At 39.4% G+C, this 19,603-nt stretch overlaps 1 protein-coding gene across 3 annotated transcripts in view; it reads left to right on the top strand.

The window, feature by feature from the left end:
- Positions 1–19,000, top strand: part of SLC7A11 (solute carrier family 7 member 11) — a 95,583-nt gene extending 76,583 nt beyond the window's left edge. For all 3 annotated transcript variants that reach the window (XM_085222083.1, XM_085222082.1, XM_003205399.5), the window contains 6 exons: positions 4,902–5,025; positions 6,188–6,291; positions 6,790–6,886; positions 9,691–9,840; positions 11,540–11,717; positions 16,589–19,000. In XM_085222083.1, the coding sequence (XP_085078209.1) occupies positions 4,902–5,025; positions 6,188–6,291; positions 6,790–6,886; positions 9,691–9,840; positions 11,540–11,717; positions 16,589–16,656 (721 nt within the window). In that variant the 3' untranslated portion in view covers positions 16,657–19,000. The remainder of the gene's footprint in view (positions 1–4,901; positions 5,026–6,187; positions 6,292–6,789; positions 6,887–9,690; positions 9,841–11,539; positions 11,718–16,588) is intronic.
- Positions 19,001–19,603: the final 603 nt, after the last annotated feature.

Below are 19,603 nucleotides of genomic sequence, written 5' to 3'. Positions count from 1 at the left end.
CCAAAATCTGGAAGCAGTTCATTTGGAAAATTGCTTAACAGATTGCAAATGGTGAATAAATTATTGCACAGGGGAACTTTTGAGAAGGATCTTGAAATTCCCATGGTTGTAAATTTCTGACTAAAGAAATGAAGAATATGTAGGATCATGCTTGTGAAAACCAAATCCTCTCTTGGAATCCATGAGAAGGAATTAAGAGTTCTCCACTCTCCTTCTTTTAAATTTAAATACAACAAAAATTCACAATTATCGCAATGTAGTAAAGATGTGATTGATTAAGTCTAGCTTTACCAGCAATTTTTGCATTTGTCTAGACCCTCTTACTTATGTTCCTTGACTGGGTCCCATCAATGCAGTTTTTTTTCTAGGGCAGCCGTCTCAAACCAAGCATTTGTAAAACTCAGATTTAAAGTGCATGCAGGGGAATGATTTTGTTATGGCCTCTAAACAGCACAGGATGTGGTGACAATGTATTTGGTACTTGTGACCTCAGCTGAATCTGTGGGGCATATTTTGGTGGCGTGCTTGTCATTTCATAGAAAGATCAGTCTGCAGTGGTCACAGCTCTTAGCAGTTACTGTTTGTTGTTATAAAATTTGTCATTAAGCTGAGCTATGAGCTGTAAACTTCTGGGAATGTTCCTCAGCTGATTTATTGACATTGTTCTTCTTATCCCCAGGTTCTCACTTTCGATTTCTTTTTCTTTTCTTTTCCCCTCCACCTTTTCTTTTTTTTTTTTTTTTTATTACTTCTTACTCAATCTTCTCTGTGCGTTTCTCTCGAAAATATGTGTGTGAGGTGGTGTGGTGTCAGAGCAGATTATCAGAAGATCTATGGTTCTGCAACGCCTGGGGTCAAACCCAAACCACAGTGGATATCCTGATTGACTGAACCTGTGCCCTGGCTCTGGGACCCTTTCAGACTTGAGAAGGAGAGAATTTATTTCCAGGCCATAGAGCAGAGCTCAGCAGTACACAGCAATGTATTTCAGCCCCACACAGTCACAGGTGGGACTAGCTGTATTGCTAATGCTAGATTTCTTTGTGGTGGTGGACACCTCTGTGACTTTTCTTCTGGAGAGCAAAAGGTAGATGTGACCTGCGCTTAAGCTATCATGATCCTTCATCACAATTACTTTGTATGTAGGGTAGGAAGGGAAGATTTGCTTTGAACAGTAATTAGGGGTGGTGAATCTGAAAATGCATAGAGATTCAATTCAGTTTTAACTACCATTTAAAAACTTCTTTCACTGTCTAAATCTCATCTGATTTGAAAAATACTTTTAGCGATATTGTCAATATTTTCCCAGCTCAGGTCTCCCCAGAATTCCTGCCTTTTGATACTGATTTTCTTTGAAGTATCAGAGAAGCAGCCTACCTGAATGCCATCTTGGTGGTAACACACAGGCCAGTTCCAAGGCATCCACACTAAGAGTTCTACTCAGAAAAACAGCTACCTTGAGAATGATTTCTCTTTTTTTGAAATACGTTGAGATTTTACTCTGAGATGAAATGCAAAAAGAAAACACTGCCCTGCAGTAACCAGTGACAACTTCAGTGCAAGTTCAGATCCTGGGTCAGCTTTATACAAAACAAATACGTCAGTCTTCCATGTCTGAGCATAATACTGTGGTTTTTAAGCCATAGGCCATCCTGAGGTCTGTCTGGGTTGGACAAGAATTTGTCTTGGCGCTAAGACTTTTTTTCCAAAGAAATGTCATACTGAAATGGTTAGGTTTCCTGTCAAAAGTTTTAGCTTCAATGAATGAAAAACTTCATTCAAAAGTGAGAAATATTTTCTTCCTTGAATTTTCTGACTCTCTCTGCTCCAAAACGGTTGTCTAGCCATACGGCAGTTATGAATTCACAGTGTATCAGAAACGTCACTTACTGGCTTGCTAACACCTTATGTTGCATTTGGTTCATAGGACAGAGAACTGAAAAGGTGAAATCTATGTTGTTAGAGGTAATTTAATGGAGAGTAGACTTGGGTCTTGTTCTTCCTGATTTGGAGAGAATGCCTAGGAGAGCAGATGAAATACTAGAAAACTGATAAAGTGATCTTTTAATGGCATTACAGTTTTTACCCCAGTGTAGTGCCTGAAGTTGATAGCAGTGAATTTGATGATACCCTGCTGCAGATTGAGAACTGCCTCTTGATTTGGAAGGATAAGAAAGGCACGATCAGAGCTCTCACTTAGCAGCACTACAGAGGGTTCACACCTCTCTCTGTGTCTTCAGATGAATCAAGAACTAAGTGTAAATCTGAAGTGTCACTGAGAAGCAAGCCATGCTATATACCTCACCCCTGAAGTCCTGCACGTGGCCTTTAATTTTCTTGAAATCTGTCATGGGGGGCAGCTGCCAAGCAGCCCCAGGCCAGCTGTGTGCAAATGTGCTGCATCTCTCCCAGAGGCATTCATGCTGAGGGACGAATGGAACCACAACCTGAGCGTGCTTTGCTCTGAAACTGCAAGCTGCAACACTCCTTGTGGTGCTCCAGGTGCGAGTTGGGATCTCTGAGCTTCTTAATGAGCTGACTACTTCAGGCTTGTTTTGTTATTTTGCTTTATTTCCTCCTCCTTTTTTTCTTTTTTTTTTTTTTAATTGTGGATTTTTTGTTGCTGTGGTTACTATCAGCATGAGGTAGTGCTCCTCAGCACTGTAGGCAGGACTCTGTGCTGGGAATGTTCACATTTGGCAGCAAGTGCTTTTTTTGCACTTAGTTTTGAACTGCCATTTTATTTTAGAGGAAATGAGGCTGAGATTTAAGTCAGAAGAACATATGGCAACTAGATTTTGAGAATGGATAGAATGGACAAAGATAGTTTCTTAAGTCTGACACAGTGTGCTTCAGTAATTCAAACAGTATTTGTGAAAATAGTGCAAGTTTGCTGGTTTTGGTTAGAAGCACTTTCTAAAGCTGGAGTGAGTGCTGACTTATTCAACAGCATCATGCTTGAAGCATTTGTCTGTGGTGCAAAAGATATCACTAAAATGTCTTTTTGAGAGGGCTTCAAACCATGTATTCCTACCTTGAATCAGGTACTAAACAGATTTAATTTATACTAACATTGAGTTAGAAACATAACCAAGCTAGCTGCAGAATATCTGGCAAAAAGTTTGCACAGCTGTGTTACGAACACACAGTTCTGCAGTACTTCTTGAGTTGGTAACTCGGTGTTTTTTTTCTGTCAATAAAGCACTTCTATTCTGGTCTGCCTGCTTGCCATAGCCCTTGTATTCTGGTCTTTGCCATGGCCTACTCCATCATTAATAAGCATATGTTATAAACTGACTCCTTCCAGCTTCTTTACCTGAGAGCATGGGCCTGAGGTGGCAATGATATCATATCTGCCCAGATTTGATACTGTGGTACAGCGTGATCTTGTGTATCTGGGTTAGCTACAGGGGTTTGCACAATGATTGCTGAGGTGGGCATGATGTGCAACTGTGATGCTACCCCGCTTTATTTATGTATTCAGTTTAGAGCTTCTTTTCCAGCTGTATTCAGGCATACTAATGGCAAAGGTTTCTCTGAGAAGCAAGGACTAGGAGTGAAGAGGATCATTAAATTTTGACCCTGCTGTGTTTCTTTAGGGAAAAAATATGTGAAAATAATGCATCAGTATTGGCTTTCAAACTGCCTTCTCCTTTAGGTAAATACACTAGTCCTTTTGCACTATACTTGTGGTCTCTTCTGGTACACCACAATTCCCACTTCTCTCTCTTCCTGCTTCTAGCTGGTCAGGTGGCCAGCAAGGTTTGCTAGTTGTTGCAGCCCTAACACCTCTTCTACCTCTTGGAATAGGTAGCCAAAGTGAACTGGCTGTGAGGGAGCAGCTCTCAGCTCTGGGGAAGTGCATATACTGGGTTCTTTCAAACTGCACCCCGTGGCCTTGGAATCAAAGGACTTGGTGTTGGTTCCTGATCTGAATCTCTTGTTGGTTTCATGTAGGTATCATCTCAGCCTAGTGATGGCATTAAATGGAAAGAAACTTGAGTACGCTTGAGACATCTAGTCTGTCCTCCTAACCTGATCATTTGCCTACAGTGTGCTTTGGATCAATTCAATGTACTTTGCTCATGCCTCTATTTTTCTTCTTTAAAACAAAAATAATTCTGCTTTTCTATTTTGCTGAATGGGAGGACATACTCTATACCAGTTTAAATTTATTATTTGTGTTACTGGTTGATTGTTTGGGTTTTTTTTTTTTTTTGCTAAAATGTCAGAGGTTTTGATCAATACGCATAGTATGGAATGGCACAAATTTGTGCTGTTCCTCTTTCTGTACTTCACTCTACTCTCACGTATCCCTGAAAAAATGATGGGGAGAACAGAGGTGTGTGAGGGGTGCAAGAGAAGAACTGCATGGAGAAGTGAGGGCAGATGTGCTAGATGTCTTGGCATGCAGGGGAAGATATCAAACCATCCCTGAGTGTGTTGCCAGGTTTGGAAAGCAATGCCCACCTTGAGCACCTGTTGGAAATGGCACTGCGATTTCTCTCCTGACAGGCAAAGTGCTGGGTCACCCTGTCCATGTCATCCATGCTATAGCTGGTTCCAGCATTAAGACTTGCTGCTTTACTATTGGGCTCAGTCTGAAATGAAAATGTGCCGTGAGTCTTGTATGGGAGATATGGAACCATGATCTTTTGGGATCCCCAAAGGATTCTTCCCTCAGAAAGGTGTCCCACCTCTTTGTTATGGAACTATTTACTTTGTCTAGATGGTTTTGTTTGGATGTGTTATTTTCACTGGTAGTTTCTAATTATGGTATTGCAGGATCACCAAAAATGCACTCACCATCATTAACGGCTGCTTCTTTTTTTTTTTGTTTGTTTCATGTTCGGGAGACAGCAACCAGATTGCAAAATAATGAGCTACCTTATGTATTTCAGAAACATACCCCTCGCAATATGCATTTCAATGATTATCGTCACAGTTGGCTATGTGTTAACAAACGTGGCTTATTTCACTACAATCAGTGCTGGGGAATTGCTGCTTTCAAAAGCTGTAGCAGTGGTAAGTTACAGAAGAAAGATACAAAGCTTTATCTCTGCTGCAGTTGTGTTTGTCCATATATTCTTATTTCCAAGGGGAAAAAGGTTGGGTGGGACGCATATCCAATCATGCTTTGTATGGTTCCTCTGTTACACAGTAGTGTAGCAACCAGGCGAACTTTGATTTTTGTCATGATTAAGGTCATAGCATCCATACTAATAACGTTAGACCATATCTATTTACTTGATGTAACAAAGTCAATAGGACTTGAATTGTCCAGTATGTACTTAACTATAAAATTTTTTACTAAATCATGGGCTGAACCCCTGGGAAGCAGAAAATACAGATACTTGAGAAAGTGGGGGGTCTAGCCTATTTAGTGTAGCAGGAAGCAGTAATGCTGTCTCTGCACATCGTGTATCGTGGGTACTTAGTAAGGGGAGTGCTGTGAATACTGGAGCTTATTTGGAAAGGAGCTGCAAGATACCTGGCTTGGGAATACTGCTGTGATTGGTCTTGCTGAATTGCAGTGATGACACTGATTCTTATATATGATATCAGACTCGCAATGAGGAAATAAAAATTTCCATTTACTTTGCAGTAGTGACACAGCCTGTGACTTTTTCAATTGATGTGTCATTTAAAAAATGGCCAATTCAGTAGCTCCTGGGAGATTTAGGAAAAAGGAAAAAAGAAAAAAAAAAACATTTTGCAGATCTCCAGAAAATTGTGCAGGTCTCCTGTGGTGCCCCAAACACCAAGTAAGGCTCTTTCAGTGACCTTGAACAACAAAGTGTGACTGGGTGGAATGCAGTGTTGAGTAGCATCAGCTAAAGAAAATAAAGGCTGTGGAAAGAAATACCAGATCTGTAGATCAGAATCTGATCTGTTCAGAGTGAGTCTTCTTTTTGAAGGCAAAGTCAAGGCCTGATTCCACCTCAACAGCTCTGTCTCAGCTGGAGGCCTATCATGGACAGTCAGAAGTAAGAGTGAAAGACCTCATCTGCAGCAGCTTTGTGTTGGAGAGGGAGGAGTCACAAATGCACAGCACAAGTTTCAGTGAGGGAAGCAAAGAGGGTTATAAATAAAATTAAAATGCTTATTAATAATTTGTTAATAAAATAAAATTGCTTTCATGTTTTCTGAGGGAAAAGTCATGGTATGTTTTTCTCTCCTCCAACAGACCTTTGCCGAACGATTAATGGGAAGCTTTTCTTTAGCTGTACCAGTGTTTGTTGCTCTCTCCTGCTTTGGATCTATGAATGGTGGCATTTTTGCAGTCTCCAGGTAAGTATATGTTAATATTACTGGAAATGAAAGGTGTAGGATATATATTGAAAATAAGAAAGCAAGTAGAAGAAAGAAAAGGCTTTATTCCTCCAGTAGGAAATTGAAAATGACTGAAAAGTTTATAAAGTTTGTTTTTTCTGCCCTCGCTTTTCTCCTGTTGAGTTTAGTATCATTGCTAAAACCCTTTGAACAGTTTGGAAACGGATCCCTTTGAGTGTAGCACTTCATTAATGGTTGTTTTGTTTCATGTGAAGGAGGTAAATTGGAGGGAAAACATTAACTACTTCTAAACACTGATCATAGTATAAGATGAGGGGGGGACACAAACAGAGATTACTTTGATTTCTGCTTATGGGCCTCTCTGCTACTCTTTTCATTCTGAGCACCTCAAACGAGCCTAAGAAGTGCTGCTGTGTTGTGTGACTTTCATGAGCTGCTTTGCCTTGTCACAGTAATGAGCACATTTAAAGTCTGTCCACATTTATTTCCCACCAGGATGTTCTTCGTTGCCTCCCGTGAGGGTCACCTTCCGGAAATTCTCTCCATGATTCATGTCCGCAAGCACACTCCTCTGCCAGCTGTCATTGTTTTGGTAAATCATACAAACAAATGTTCCTGCACAAGAATTCGTATTATGGGCTTGCTCAGGAGGATTCAAACAGAATTTGGGCACTGCTTGAGTCTCATTTATTGATGTATATGCGGGCTTTGGGCAGGGTAGAGGACAGAAAAGAGAAGAATGAGACCTGGGAGTTGTTCTTGTCCTATCATCTCCTCCTTGCTATCTTGTTGGTAGCGCGTGACTGCCTATTGCTGGAACCAAATTCATGTCTTATTGCCTTTTTTTTCCTAAGGATGTGCTAGAGATGAGCTAGCTCCCTTTCAGAGAGACAAATTCTTGTTAAACAAACAAACAAAAAAAGGTCTTCATTTAACTGAAAGTGCAGCTAAACACTGGTGTCTGGGGGCACCCTAAAAGCTCATTATACCACCTTACAGTGAAAAATGCAAACAATTATGCACTACGATAATGGAAAGTGAACCCTCAGCAGTGTGGTGTAGTGGTGATTAAAAAATGAGAGTATGTGTGCCTGGGCAATAGTCTGTGAATCGTCTGAGGAGAAGCACCAGTATTACAGTGGAAATCCTATTACTGTATTCTAGCATAGAGGCTAGAATGTTGGCTATGTGTTTGCATTGCAGGCTAATTTGTGTAGTGAAATGTTAGGACAAAATGTCAAAATACAAACTTCACACCAATTTGCATAGTGCCAAGTAGATTTCCACTTAACTTGCAGATTTTTTCATAGCTGTGGGTGTTCGACCACTCTTTTGGGACCCATGACTGTAATGTGTTTGGACAGACCTCTGCATCCGGGGGAGTTCTAACTACAGCAGGAGATGTGTGTACGTATAAGTCTGCACAAGCAAGATCAGTTGCTAGTACTGGAATTTAAATCAGTTTTTGCTAGACATGCCTGTGAGCTCACTTTTGAAATGCCAGCTGAAGTATTGAATCTTATATATGCCCACGCAGCTGTAGGCATCCAAGTTTGCAAAACTAGACAGAATAATTATGGTGAAAAGTTTTAAGGGAATTCATTTTAATTAAATGTTCACTTTGCATTTTATTTCTTTGGGCTGAAATATTCATAATCATCAGGTAAATTGCATTGACTTTTTCTGTGGAATGAAATGCCCTAAATAAACTAAAATATTCATATATATAGATAGATTTATTTTTTTACCCTGAAAAATGTTTCCTTCTGTTGCATCTGGTCCCATTACTAGTGCATTGATCTCCTTTAAAAAAGTCAGATTCATATGAAGATGGTTTTCATTCAAGGATTATGTTTTTCTTACCTCAGTGCAAGCAGAGTAGTTGCAGGATATATTCTGCATCAGTAGTCTGCATTTTAGCATCTTCTTCTTTTATTTCTCCTTTCAAGCTCTACATGCTATACAAATGGGAATGGATCTTGAGGAGAAATTGAGAAAATGAGCATGTTCAGTGTTTGAGGCCTGAAAAAGAAAACAAAAAACAAACATTTAGGAATTAAGAAATTTGAGTATTTCGTATCTCCTGATATTTGATGGATGTGTATGTAACAATTCCAAGAAACCATTCAGTATGGTTTTGATTCTCTTAGCTCATTTTCACTGGTTGTGCCCTTTGTTGTAATATCACTCCCATAACTGAGATTTCTTCTAGGGACTGAGTCTATATAGAGGAATTCTGACCCAGTGTAATTCAGTGGAAAAATTTCCTTTGATCTTTACAGAGAAGTTTGCTTAATATCCATGAGTAAAGAACTAAGTGCTTTGTAAGTCATTAGAGTTTGGAAGCCAGATATCCATATTTGAAGTATTGATCCTTCTGATTCAAATCCACATAGTCCTCACTGCTTAAAAAAAAAAACAACAAAAAAAAAAACAAATAGAGACTGCGACTCTAGATCTCTAATGCAAATGTTCTTTATACGAAGACTTAGCCCAGTTAAATCTTTAGGGAGCTGCATTTCAATAAACCTAGAGGGACTGTCACCACTAGGACATTCTCTTTTTCTGAAGGATTGCACAATAGTGATGCTTGTGGGTGTCTTCATCCCCAAATGCAAGGGCTGTGTCATTGCAGGTATAGAATCTCTCATGTGGAAAGTGTGGACTACCCTTTATAGTTGGTCCAAGCTACAGATATTCTGCTTTTGTCCAGAGATAATGCTGAAGCAGATCCATGTAGCCTACACTAATCATCCAACCCCAGGTACAACACTCTGGTTTGTGCATAAGCTTTCAGCCATCTCACAGACATAACTCAAAAGACCTATTTAATGAAGAAATGTATTTATTTTACTGTTGTTTTCCCTTTTTGCTGTTCAGCAACCTCTTGAGTGACAGCTAATTGCTTATCTCTGCTTAGAAATGTTTGCATTTCCAATGTGCAGTAAGTCTACACCCCTCAAGCCTACAGGGCATGCTGCTAATACAAGCTGGCGTCAGCCTGGTGTGCCCAGCCAGCATCCTATGGTGTGTAGCCAACCTCTAACATGCTTCCTTTGTCATGAGCAAGCAGAGGAGTGGTGGGCAGGCCCTGTGAGAACAAAGCACAGGGTGCACGTGTGTTGTGGTGCCTGTGTATTTGTCTGGGTCACTGGGGACAGGTGTATATGGCTCACATGCGGTCAGCCAGGATAGACAATGTTGGTTAAACATGATCCCAGGGAACTGGTAGACACTTATCAAACATCTGGTTGCATGAGCTGGCAGACTCGAAGGCTGTGGCCCTCATGTATCTCTGGATAAGACTGTTGCTTCTCTCTATGGCGATGGATTTGGCTATAAAATAACAGAAATCAGACCATTAAAAGCCTCTTACACTCTTAATTTCTTTTGCAGCACCCTCTCACAATGATAATGTTATTCAGTGGGGATCTCTACAGCCTCCTGAATTTCCTCAGTTTTGCCAGGTGGCTTTTTATTGGACTGGTAGTTGCTGGCTTGATTTATCTCAGATATAAACGTCCTGATATGCCTCGTCCTTTCAAGGTAACCTTTTCTCTATGCTGTTCTACATGAATTTTTCTCCCTTGTATCTATTGTCTAGTCAGATAGCAAAGCAGCATTTGCTGATGTAAAAAGTTAGCCTATTTTGAGAAAAAAAACAGAAGTTAATAGAAAATAGTCTGTTACATTGAAGAGTCTCCTCGTGTTTTCCTTCAAGTCCTCCAATGCTATCCTGGCTGAGCTCCCTTCTGAAAGACAATTTTTATTAATTCCCTGGTGGCTGTAGGGGAGCGATTGAGCTTGCTGTGCAAAAGGCAAGGTGTTTGCTCAGTTTTGCCTATCGTGTTGAGGCAGTGTGAGGCAAGCTAAGGTATTTATGCTCTGCAAAGTTGTGTGAAAATACCTCCAGTCTGGTGTAGTTTCATAAGCTTCAAACTCCAAATACTAGGGCTAGTCATCTAGTCCTCAATTAATTCTATATTTTGTTAAAGATTTGAATAATTTTTCCACCAAAATTCATGCCAGGTATGAGCTTTAAATTCAATTTATATTTCATCGTCTATTCATTATAAATTATACCAAACATGATGTGCAAATAAGTTAGTAGTGATATTACTGTGATATTTGGAACTCACGAGTGGTTTGCAGGCACTGTTACTATGAAACCAGAAGAAAATAACAATAGTTTGGCCCACTGAACTATAGCTACTTTGAACTTAGTTCTGTTGCTGATCTTGCTTCGTGTAACATCTTACAGAGTCAGTTTTCCCATTATGTGTATGGAAAGGTATCATGATGACAAATGTGGAGGATTCTAGCCCTATTTATGTATTCCTAAGAAATCCATTTTATGAAGAACTCAGAATGTGCAGTTGTGTTCTCGCGGGCATAACAGCAAATAAGAAGGTCAACAGCACAGCCCATTTTGCTTTGATTAAAAAAATGCTTTGACAGTGCAGAAAACAGGAACAGTAATGTTTCAAGGCATGAAAGGAAGAAAATAGTCTCCAGGGAATTCTCTAATTCTCCATTACACCAAACATTTCACAAGCTGTGGCACAGGAAGGTGGTAACAGTGATTGTGGTGGCATTCTTTAAAATTGAGAGAATTAATTTGATATTGCTATTTTTTTTTTTTTATCCTTTTAACACTGACACTGATAATGCTACCAGTCATATTGTCAGAAAATTGCTTTTCCAGAAGCTATCAGTTGCATAATGGTATCAAATATCTTTATCAGTTGTCAAATGGGTGTTTAATTTGCTCTCTTCCTGCCAGATTTTGATTTTTACCTTAGGAAGAAAATCAATATCTTCTTAATAGTTTTAAAAGGTGGCTTGTGCTCCATGTTGTGTTTTAAAATGTTTTCTAATAGGTAATTATCAAAGAGGAAATCTTTACTGCAGTTAGTGCTGCTTACTTATCTACTGGAGGATTAGAGAAAGGAATTTTGTAATGTAACATATTTACAGCCCTTACATTTTAAAGGGCATAAAACACTCTAGTGTTTTAGTGTGTAATTAAAAGACTTCTGTGGTGCTTACTGCGTAGCACTTGGCTTAGCTTGGTTCCTGCAGTCACTGGCATTTTGTGTGCCTCTTCTAAAGACCTGCATTTCTCCAGGACTATCCTGTACTGCTGAGTTTTATCTGGTTTACATTTCATGGAACATTAAATACCATTATCATTCAACAGCAAGGTCAATGCCAAGTAATGATTCTTTGTGTGGTTGTATTCCAGGTGCCTCTATTTATTCCAGCATTGTTTTCCTTCACCTGCCTCTTCATGGTTGCACTGTCACTTTACTCCGATCCAGTCAATACAGGGATTGGATTCGCAATAACCCTGACTGGAGTTCCTGCCTACTACCTCTTTATTGTATGGGACAAGAAACCAAAGTGGTTCAGAAAGCTCTTAGGTAAGTCCCCAGGGGGCTCCCCTCCTTGATCCAACTCCAGAAATTTCTCAGGGCTCCGGCTGCTGTGAAATCCTTGCTATCGATTCCCTTGGCTGCTCTGCTCCGGGCATGACAATGCAAGTTTCTTTGTGGAGTATGCTGTAGCATTGGTTACAATCAATGTCAACTAACTAAAAGAGATGTTTACAGCAAGCCTATTCTTCAGCCAAGGAGAGTGACTTCAAATGCCTGCATGCCTCTCTTTCTGCTTCCTTTTCCCCTCCTTGTCCTTACAACCATGTGATTCCTTTTAAATTCAATCTCCCTCTCTTCTACACTGTTAGAGACAGTATTTCACTCGTAGCAGAATTGGTTTGGAAACTTAAATGTCACAGTTGTGATTACAGGATGTGCTTGGTACTCACTGTTGGCACTGCATGTCTGTGTACCACTGAGGAATGTGTGAAAATGGGACAGGCTTGGTTAGGTTTGGTGGGGGTGTGTATTGTCCTTGAGGATGGCTCCCAGCCAAACGAGGGAAAAAGACACCAAACCTGACACTGCTCTGTGGAAATGGTTTCCGTGCTTTGTGACAAACAACTTCCAAAGTGACACGTAAAATACACAGAGAATCATTTTTATGCCTTTTCTGAATGTTTATAAAGGCATTTGTGAAAGTTCGGATATGCTTGAGAAGGGTTATTTGGAGCATAGAAAGAAATCATTGTCATTTATTCTTTTCTTTTTTTCTCACTGAACACGAGAGGAAGTTAGGAAAATGCAGGTAATATTCAAAAAATGAATTAAGAATATGGGCAAAGTACTCGAGATGGGAGAAATGAAACTAAAAGAAAATCTCTTCTGCAAACCAAAAAACTCAACTCCTGAAAAATTTCAGCTACAAATAGTTTTAGTGTATATACTAAAGTTATGTATATTGTCCTATAATATAGGTGGTGAACTGAAAATCTGTGTTTTTTTGTGCTGCATTATTAAAGAATGCTTTAAAATGAGATGCTCACCATAAGAGTATCTCAGTATTTATATGTATTACACTGGAACCTATTATATGTATTTTTATATACGTATAGATGATAAAAATTAAGTCTATGTATTTATATCTCATCTATTGTAAAATTAATGAATTTTTCAATTCATTCTGGGAAATCCATAGACAACAGAGCAGAAAATATTTACATTAAAAAGGTGCTAGTTTAAGGCTATCAGTTCCTGGTCTATTTAATTTTATATCAGGAAAGTTGTAAATTACATGAAATACCCTGGGATTGAGTAGAAAATTCCAGTGCAGATGAAAATAATTGTGTGCAAAAAGACATTCCATTAAATAGTTGTTTGTCTGTTTGTAATTTCTCAGACAAATAGATATTTAGGAACTAGGAGATTTTCCCTTATCATACCCTGGAGATTTTTAGCATTTTCTGTGAAGACTCAGAGGTTTTGGAATATAGTCACTTGAATCTCTGGCCACAGGATGCCAGTGTTGAACCACATTACTTGCATGAGAGAAAAAATGTTCTCTTTAAGGTAGTCTGGGTACATGTGGAGCTCATTCTGCCAGCTGTGACAATGAAAGTAAATCTTCTAGCTTTTCAGATAACACAAAACTCTCCTCCTAGAAAGAAGGCTGGGTGCCTGTGTAATGTATGTGGACACAGTGTGCTGGCTCAGGGGGGAGAGCAGCGGGTGCCAGGCAGTGGGTGAAACAGCTTGTTTGCTCTACAATTATTATTCCCAAAATAACAACAGTAATGATGGAAAAGTGATGTTGACAGTTTTTAGGTGGAGTAGAGAGGGGATTTACTTGTTAAATATAAAGATTTTTTTTACTTCTCAAAGTAAGCAATAAACATTCAGCACGAGGTCATTATTAAACTGGCATGACTTTAAAAGCGAAGAGTGCTCCTCTGTATGGCCTGAGAGTGTTTTTCAAATGCACTGAATGAGGATGAATTCACTTAAGGTACCTCTGTGAGATACAGGATGGAATAGTCATGGCACAGCTGAGAAATTGTTATTCCTGCTTCGAAACCATATGCATTAGAAGAGTTTAGGCATGAAAGAGTAATTCTGGACACAGTGTAAGTGGAGAGCGTGAAAAAAATTGATTGCAATTCACCAAAGGCAGATTTTTGCCAGATGAGCTGGCTAACTGTCTTTGAGAAGATAACTGATTTTTCCAGACAGAAGGGAAATGCAATAGATCTAGTGTACTTAGACTTGAACAGAACACTCTGTGCAGTACTGCTGGGGGTCAGAGCTGGTTGGTCTGAGCACAGTGTCCTGCTGGTAAGGCTGTGCCCAGTGTGCAGGTGGCATGGGTCCCTCTTTGCCCATTTGCAGTCACCTTGTTGGGGTGAATGTCACTTGTTCATCTCCCCAGACACGCCTTGGAACATGCTGCAAGATCCCGCAGGTACAAACCAGCCTCACAGAAGATGAGTCTATATATAAGTATTTTGTAATTTTGTAATGATCAGAGGAGAGGGATGTTGAACAGCCAGGAATAGTGAGTTCAAATACCCAGCCTGAAGATGAGTCGCATTACCCAAGAAATCCCCACCAAAGACTGAATGTCTTTATTCTTTGGATGAGCACATTTTGACTGTCCTTAATGGCATTTACATTGCCCATTCTCTTTACCAAATTACTGTATTGAACAAAAGATCACTTCACAGTTGGAGAGGTTAATAGGGTCTGGGTGGTATTTTGCAGTGAGAATAACATTTTGTTCTTTTCCAAAGGAATTTTGCTGTAGCACCAAATGGCTGGGACAAATCATTTTCAGGTAGTACAGGCTTCATTTGACCTCTGCTTGCTTGCTTTTTGTACAACTAATGTGAAAATGAAAAAAAGTCAAGTCTAGCAAATCCTTTGAAGCAGATGAATGTGTAAAAGGATGGGGCACCAGCACCAGGAATCTTTCAGAGGGACTTCTCAGTTGATAACCCAACAGTAGATTCATGCTTTATTTCTCTAGAGTGGATTGAATCGGGAAGTCTTTAGAAGTTGAACGCTCTTTCTTCATAGCCTGAGCCCATACTGGAAGAGAAATTTTCTGTTTATATAATGAAATGTCTCCTTCAGGGTTATGTACAAACACCAGAGGATGATGCTTCCTCACTCAGGACACAGTATCATATATTGTTTGCTCTTCTCTTTTTTGAGCATGTGATGCGGTGATCCACAGAAAATTTCCTCAGTGTATGTTGCTGCAGATTTTATGTCCAGTCTTATAAATATGCAGAAAATTACTGGTTTTTTTAATCTTCCAAGCTCTATATGGCACTCATAGAACTGCCAGCTCAGGGCTTTTTTTGGTTAAGGTTGTTGGAACTTATTCACAGCGACTTCTACACTTGAAATGGGAAATTAGGGTTGAAAGTAGAAAGAAGAGGTGTCTTTACTGATGATACTTTGTCTCATTACAAATGGAAAGGTGGTTGTAAATCCAGGTCCTGCTAAAAGCTGACAATATAAATACTGACTGATGACAGAATGAAATGTTCTTACTCCGTCTTACCTTGTATATATTGCAACCAAAAACAGCCAAACTAGCAACTCAACCCCCTCACTCCCATGCTTGTGCGATTGCTTCTCCATTTGCTTCTACTGCATGGAGGTGAAAGAGGGGTGGCTGCCTCCCACTACAGGGAGGGCAAGGCTTGGCTGCAGGTGGCTGGGCATGGTTAGTCTAACAGGATATTGATATCCCAGACAGATCTCGAAGTGCCTTGGCTCTCTCTCTGCTGCTGTGCCCTTTCTCCAAGAACCTCAGCTCAGCTTGACAGCACGTCTCTTTCTTCTTACTCCTTTGCTCATCTTCGAGCCTGGAAGGAGTGGGCCAGCCAGGGCGAACCCCTGCTGGCTTCCCACTGCTGGCCATCCTCCTGCCCTTCACCTCAGATCCACACAGCCCAGATCTGAAGTCCCTGCTGCTGGAAGGGAGGGAGATGGAAGAAAATGCCAGTCCCTGTTGAATCTCAGCCTCTCTGACTCCATCAGTGTGTAGTCTGAGGGCAAGCTGGCTATGTGCTGTGCTGCTGACCTCCAGAGGAAAGAGCAGAAGATGGCAGAGGCTCTTAGACAGCGAAGCAGGGAAGCAGTTCTGATTCGTGTCTTCTGAGAGCTGCACTGCTTTACCCTTCTCACTCCTCATTGGTGTAGATGCTGACACGTATTACTAGACAGGGAAACAGAAACTTTCTTTCACAATAAATCCTTCTAGCTGAAAATGTGTTGCTGAAAATGGAAAAGAAAAAAAACTAATAAAAGAAGTGGTAATGCTCTTTTACTCTTCAATATATAAATGAACTGTGCCACTTATGAATCAGTTCTCTAAGTGGAAGGAACTTACAGGATGGAAATATGTCCACAGTGACAAAGAATGTAAAGTTTCTTTATACATGTGACATCCTTAGATCTATGAAGCATTATAATCATTTTCTTTCTTCCATAGTTTCTTTGTTTTGTTTCCTTTTTTGGTTAGGCAGAACTTGGCACAGCTGAATTAACTTGTCTGAACCCTTCCAGAGTTTTATTTTAACATTATGACTGTGTTAAAACTAAGCAGCTGCGGAGAGCAATCGTGTTTTACAGTAGTCCTTAAATGCATGCATACCTTTATTGAACAGGTTTATACCTATATACCTTTCTGTTGTTATTTTATGTCAATATCATGAGAGGTAAAGAACACATAGTTAAAATGACAAAAAAATAAGCCAGGCATTTAAATGATATGTGCATCAGGTATATGTAACTCATGAACACTGCCTGCAAGCAGGTTGTGTAGCAGATGAGACAGTTTTCCTGGCTGCTTCTTCCTTCTCCATCCACCCAAAGAATCTCCCACACGTATGCTTTTATTTTTGCAGACACTGGAACTGAAGCATTGCAAATCCTCTTGGAAGTTGTCCCGTCAGAGGAGGACCAGAAATCATGATCTGCATCTACCCAAAAACGCAGCCTTTGGCTTGATGTTTCATTTCAACCCGAGGAAGAGCGTGTGGAGATGTCTTCCTCCTCCTAGTGCTCTGCAAAATGGAGGAACAAATCACAGCTGAGATGGATACTGAGTGTGTCAGTTGCCAGAACTGTATTTTATGATGTTGCAATTTTTTTTTTTTTAATGTGGTTGGTTTATATGTAGAGAGCAAGAACTTATGCCATAAGGACTCTTTACTATTTTTTGTTAGTGTTATGTTTTAATGAAACATAGATTCTTCAAACAAGGATTTTTGTTGCATTGTCACTTAAAGTAAGTTTAAGCATTGTGTAAGTAATAGTCAGGTGTACTGTGAAGAAGGTATCCTACTTGCTGTCCTGAAGAACCTACTCTGGCTAGGGAAAGGGGCAGATGAAGCTGCTGAGTATCACTTAATAATGTTCTTCCTCTCCCTCTGTTTGGCAACCCTAATTTACTTATGTCTTGCTTGGAGCACCGGTGCATTGATGCAGAAATACAGTGGTTTCTACTGCGTTTGTGGTGGTGAGATCAAGGTATAACATAACACATAAAAGCATCTTCTGAGAATTAGTATTTCTACCAGCGGGACAGGTAGATTTTAGCCTGAGGGCAGTAATTTCATACATGTTCAAGTTTCTACCAGTCAAGAAATTATGACTATTTTTGCCAACATTTCTTTGTCTGTGTGTATGAGAAATACAGCAACAGAGTAATTACCTTCAAATCGGTATTTGAATCCGATCTCCGTTGTTATATGAATATTTTCTATCTGGAAGCATACAAACGTGCATTTATCAGTCAGGCAAACATGATTTTAGAGTTTTAGATAATTACTCATGGGCAGCAAATGAATAATGGTCACTGGTTTTATAATCTGTGGGAATTTTGTATAGACACGGCAATAAATGCAATACTGTTTTATGAGTAAGGTCTAAGGCAAGCTACAACAGATTTGCTGATTTGAGTTGGGAACACATCTAATCTGTGGGTTTTTTATTCAAGCACACTCCAATTAATTGGGCTTTGAAACACCCAGGGAACAGGTGCTCTGCCATCTTCTTCCTGGTTTTATCTCAGCTGAAACAGAGAAAAGCTATCAAAACTGATAAAATCAAACTAAATTGAAGTTTCGCCTTCAGAATGATGTTTGATCTGAAAGCTGGCTCAAATATGAGCTGAAATTTTGCCCTATAAAAAAAAAAATGGAGATAAGGAATTTTTTTAATGCTTAAAAATTCAGTTTTATACAATTAATGAGAGACTACTCAACCTTAAGACTAAGGTTTGTTAGCACTCCGTTAAGAATATAATGCTTACTGAATGCACTACTTTTTGATCTGTTTGCTATTAGCAAATTGTACGTTTCATGAAAACTTTTATGGAACTAAGCAACATTAGACTTCCTAAATAGGGAGGAAAGCACAACTTATAGCCAGACCACTACAGTAAAGGGAGACTGTATTTTGTACATGTGTTGTATATATCCAGAATATTTACCATTTTAAGGGTGTACAGTAAAATATCTTAAAATTCCTAAATGTTTTTCTTTCTTGTATTTCTGTAGTGGAATTTCATAGAAGTAGGGAAATGGGAGTAACTGATGATCCAGAAGAGTGGAAATTTAAGGCAGAGAGCATTCTCCAAGCTATTTTAACTTTAAATATTTGCTGTTTACGGTAACTTAAAGTGTTATTTGAAAATTCTTTTAGGCAAACACTTTGGCTAGATTTTTGTACTGACAGTGCAAGTGGTTAGTTGGTATTTACACATGGGGCAGAAGTGTGCTTTTGAGGCCATCTCCTGCCCATCCCAGTCCCCCACGTTTTGACCTGTGTCAGCATGGAACACCTTAGGCGTACACCATCTTCATCCATTTCTCATGGAACCAAAGGCTTTTTGCCCTCCGGGAGCAGGACTATCACACTCCTTGTTTATGAAATCCCACCAGAACAAAGCCTCCTCCACACTGATACTGTGGGCAGCAGGTCTTCCACATCAGCTGTTTAACTCTGCGTATTCACTCCTATTGTGCCGTATTACTTGAAAATTTAGACATAGCCAGTGTTAATTTGTAGAAATAAATGGCTCTGTAAGTATAACTGAATCTTACTTTATTTCTGTTGTTTTTGCCGTCATGGACTTTAAAGTTTAGGAATGTTTCTGAAGTCTGACCCAATGACTGTATTTTACTGTATTTTCTGTTCGTGTAAGGGCTTAATTTGTCCTGAGAGAGCTCCTTTGACTCATTGTTTGTGAAGATGTATATTTTGGGAGAAAAGATGTTACCTGCAAAATAAAAAAACTAATTTTTTTTTGAAAATGCCTGTTGATTCTGATTTCTGTTTTAGTTTCTTTAGCACATACAATCGCCACACCCACACAATGTTCTAATCAGATTTCCATTGTGTTATAAAAGTTAGTATTAAGGACTTTTATGATACGTGGAAATGATGTGTATCATCAAAAAAGGAGAGAAAATAGGTTACTTTATATACATATGTATATATATATTTAAAGATGTGGAGTTATTTTTTAAGCCTTTTGAAAGTATTCTCTTCAGTGTCATAAAGGAAATTCTTCTAGGATAATAGATATATTATATATATGTTTTTCATATTAGAGATCATGCCAGTGAGAGTGCTCTGTGGAGAATTTAAAGATCCTTAAATGTTTTGCTACTTTTTCTTGCCCTTACAACTGTTAGTCCACTGGGCTCTATCAGACAACTTCTTTCTTTGTTTTTTAGGTGAGTGCTGCTCTTTTTTTTTTCTTTGAACTTATTGCTTTTCTGGGGTGTTGGCAGAAATCTCACCAAAGGCAGCAGAAATGAACACTTTATGCAAGTAGAGAATACATCTGAGGTTTAGTACGTCTCTGAGAGAAGCGGGTCAGCATTTGAAGCCTCAGAAATCCTGACCTAACT

Source organism: Meleagris gallopavo, chromosome 4, assembly GCF_905368555.1.
Source record: "Meleagris gallopavo chromosome 4, MGAL_WU_HG_1.1, whole genome shotgun sequence".
Lineage (NCBI taxonomy): Eukaryota > Metazoa > Chordata > Aves > Galliformes > Phasianidae > Meleagris > Meleagris gallopavo.
The sequence above is the reverse complement of the archived record's forward strand: the minus strand, read 5'-3'. Positions and strand labels throughout refer to the sequence as shown.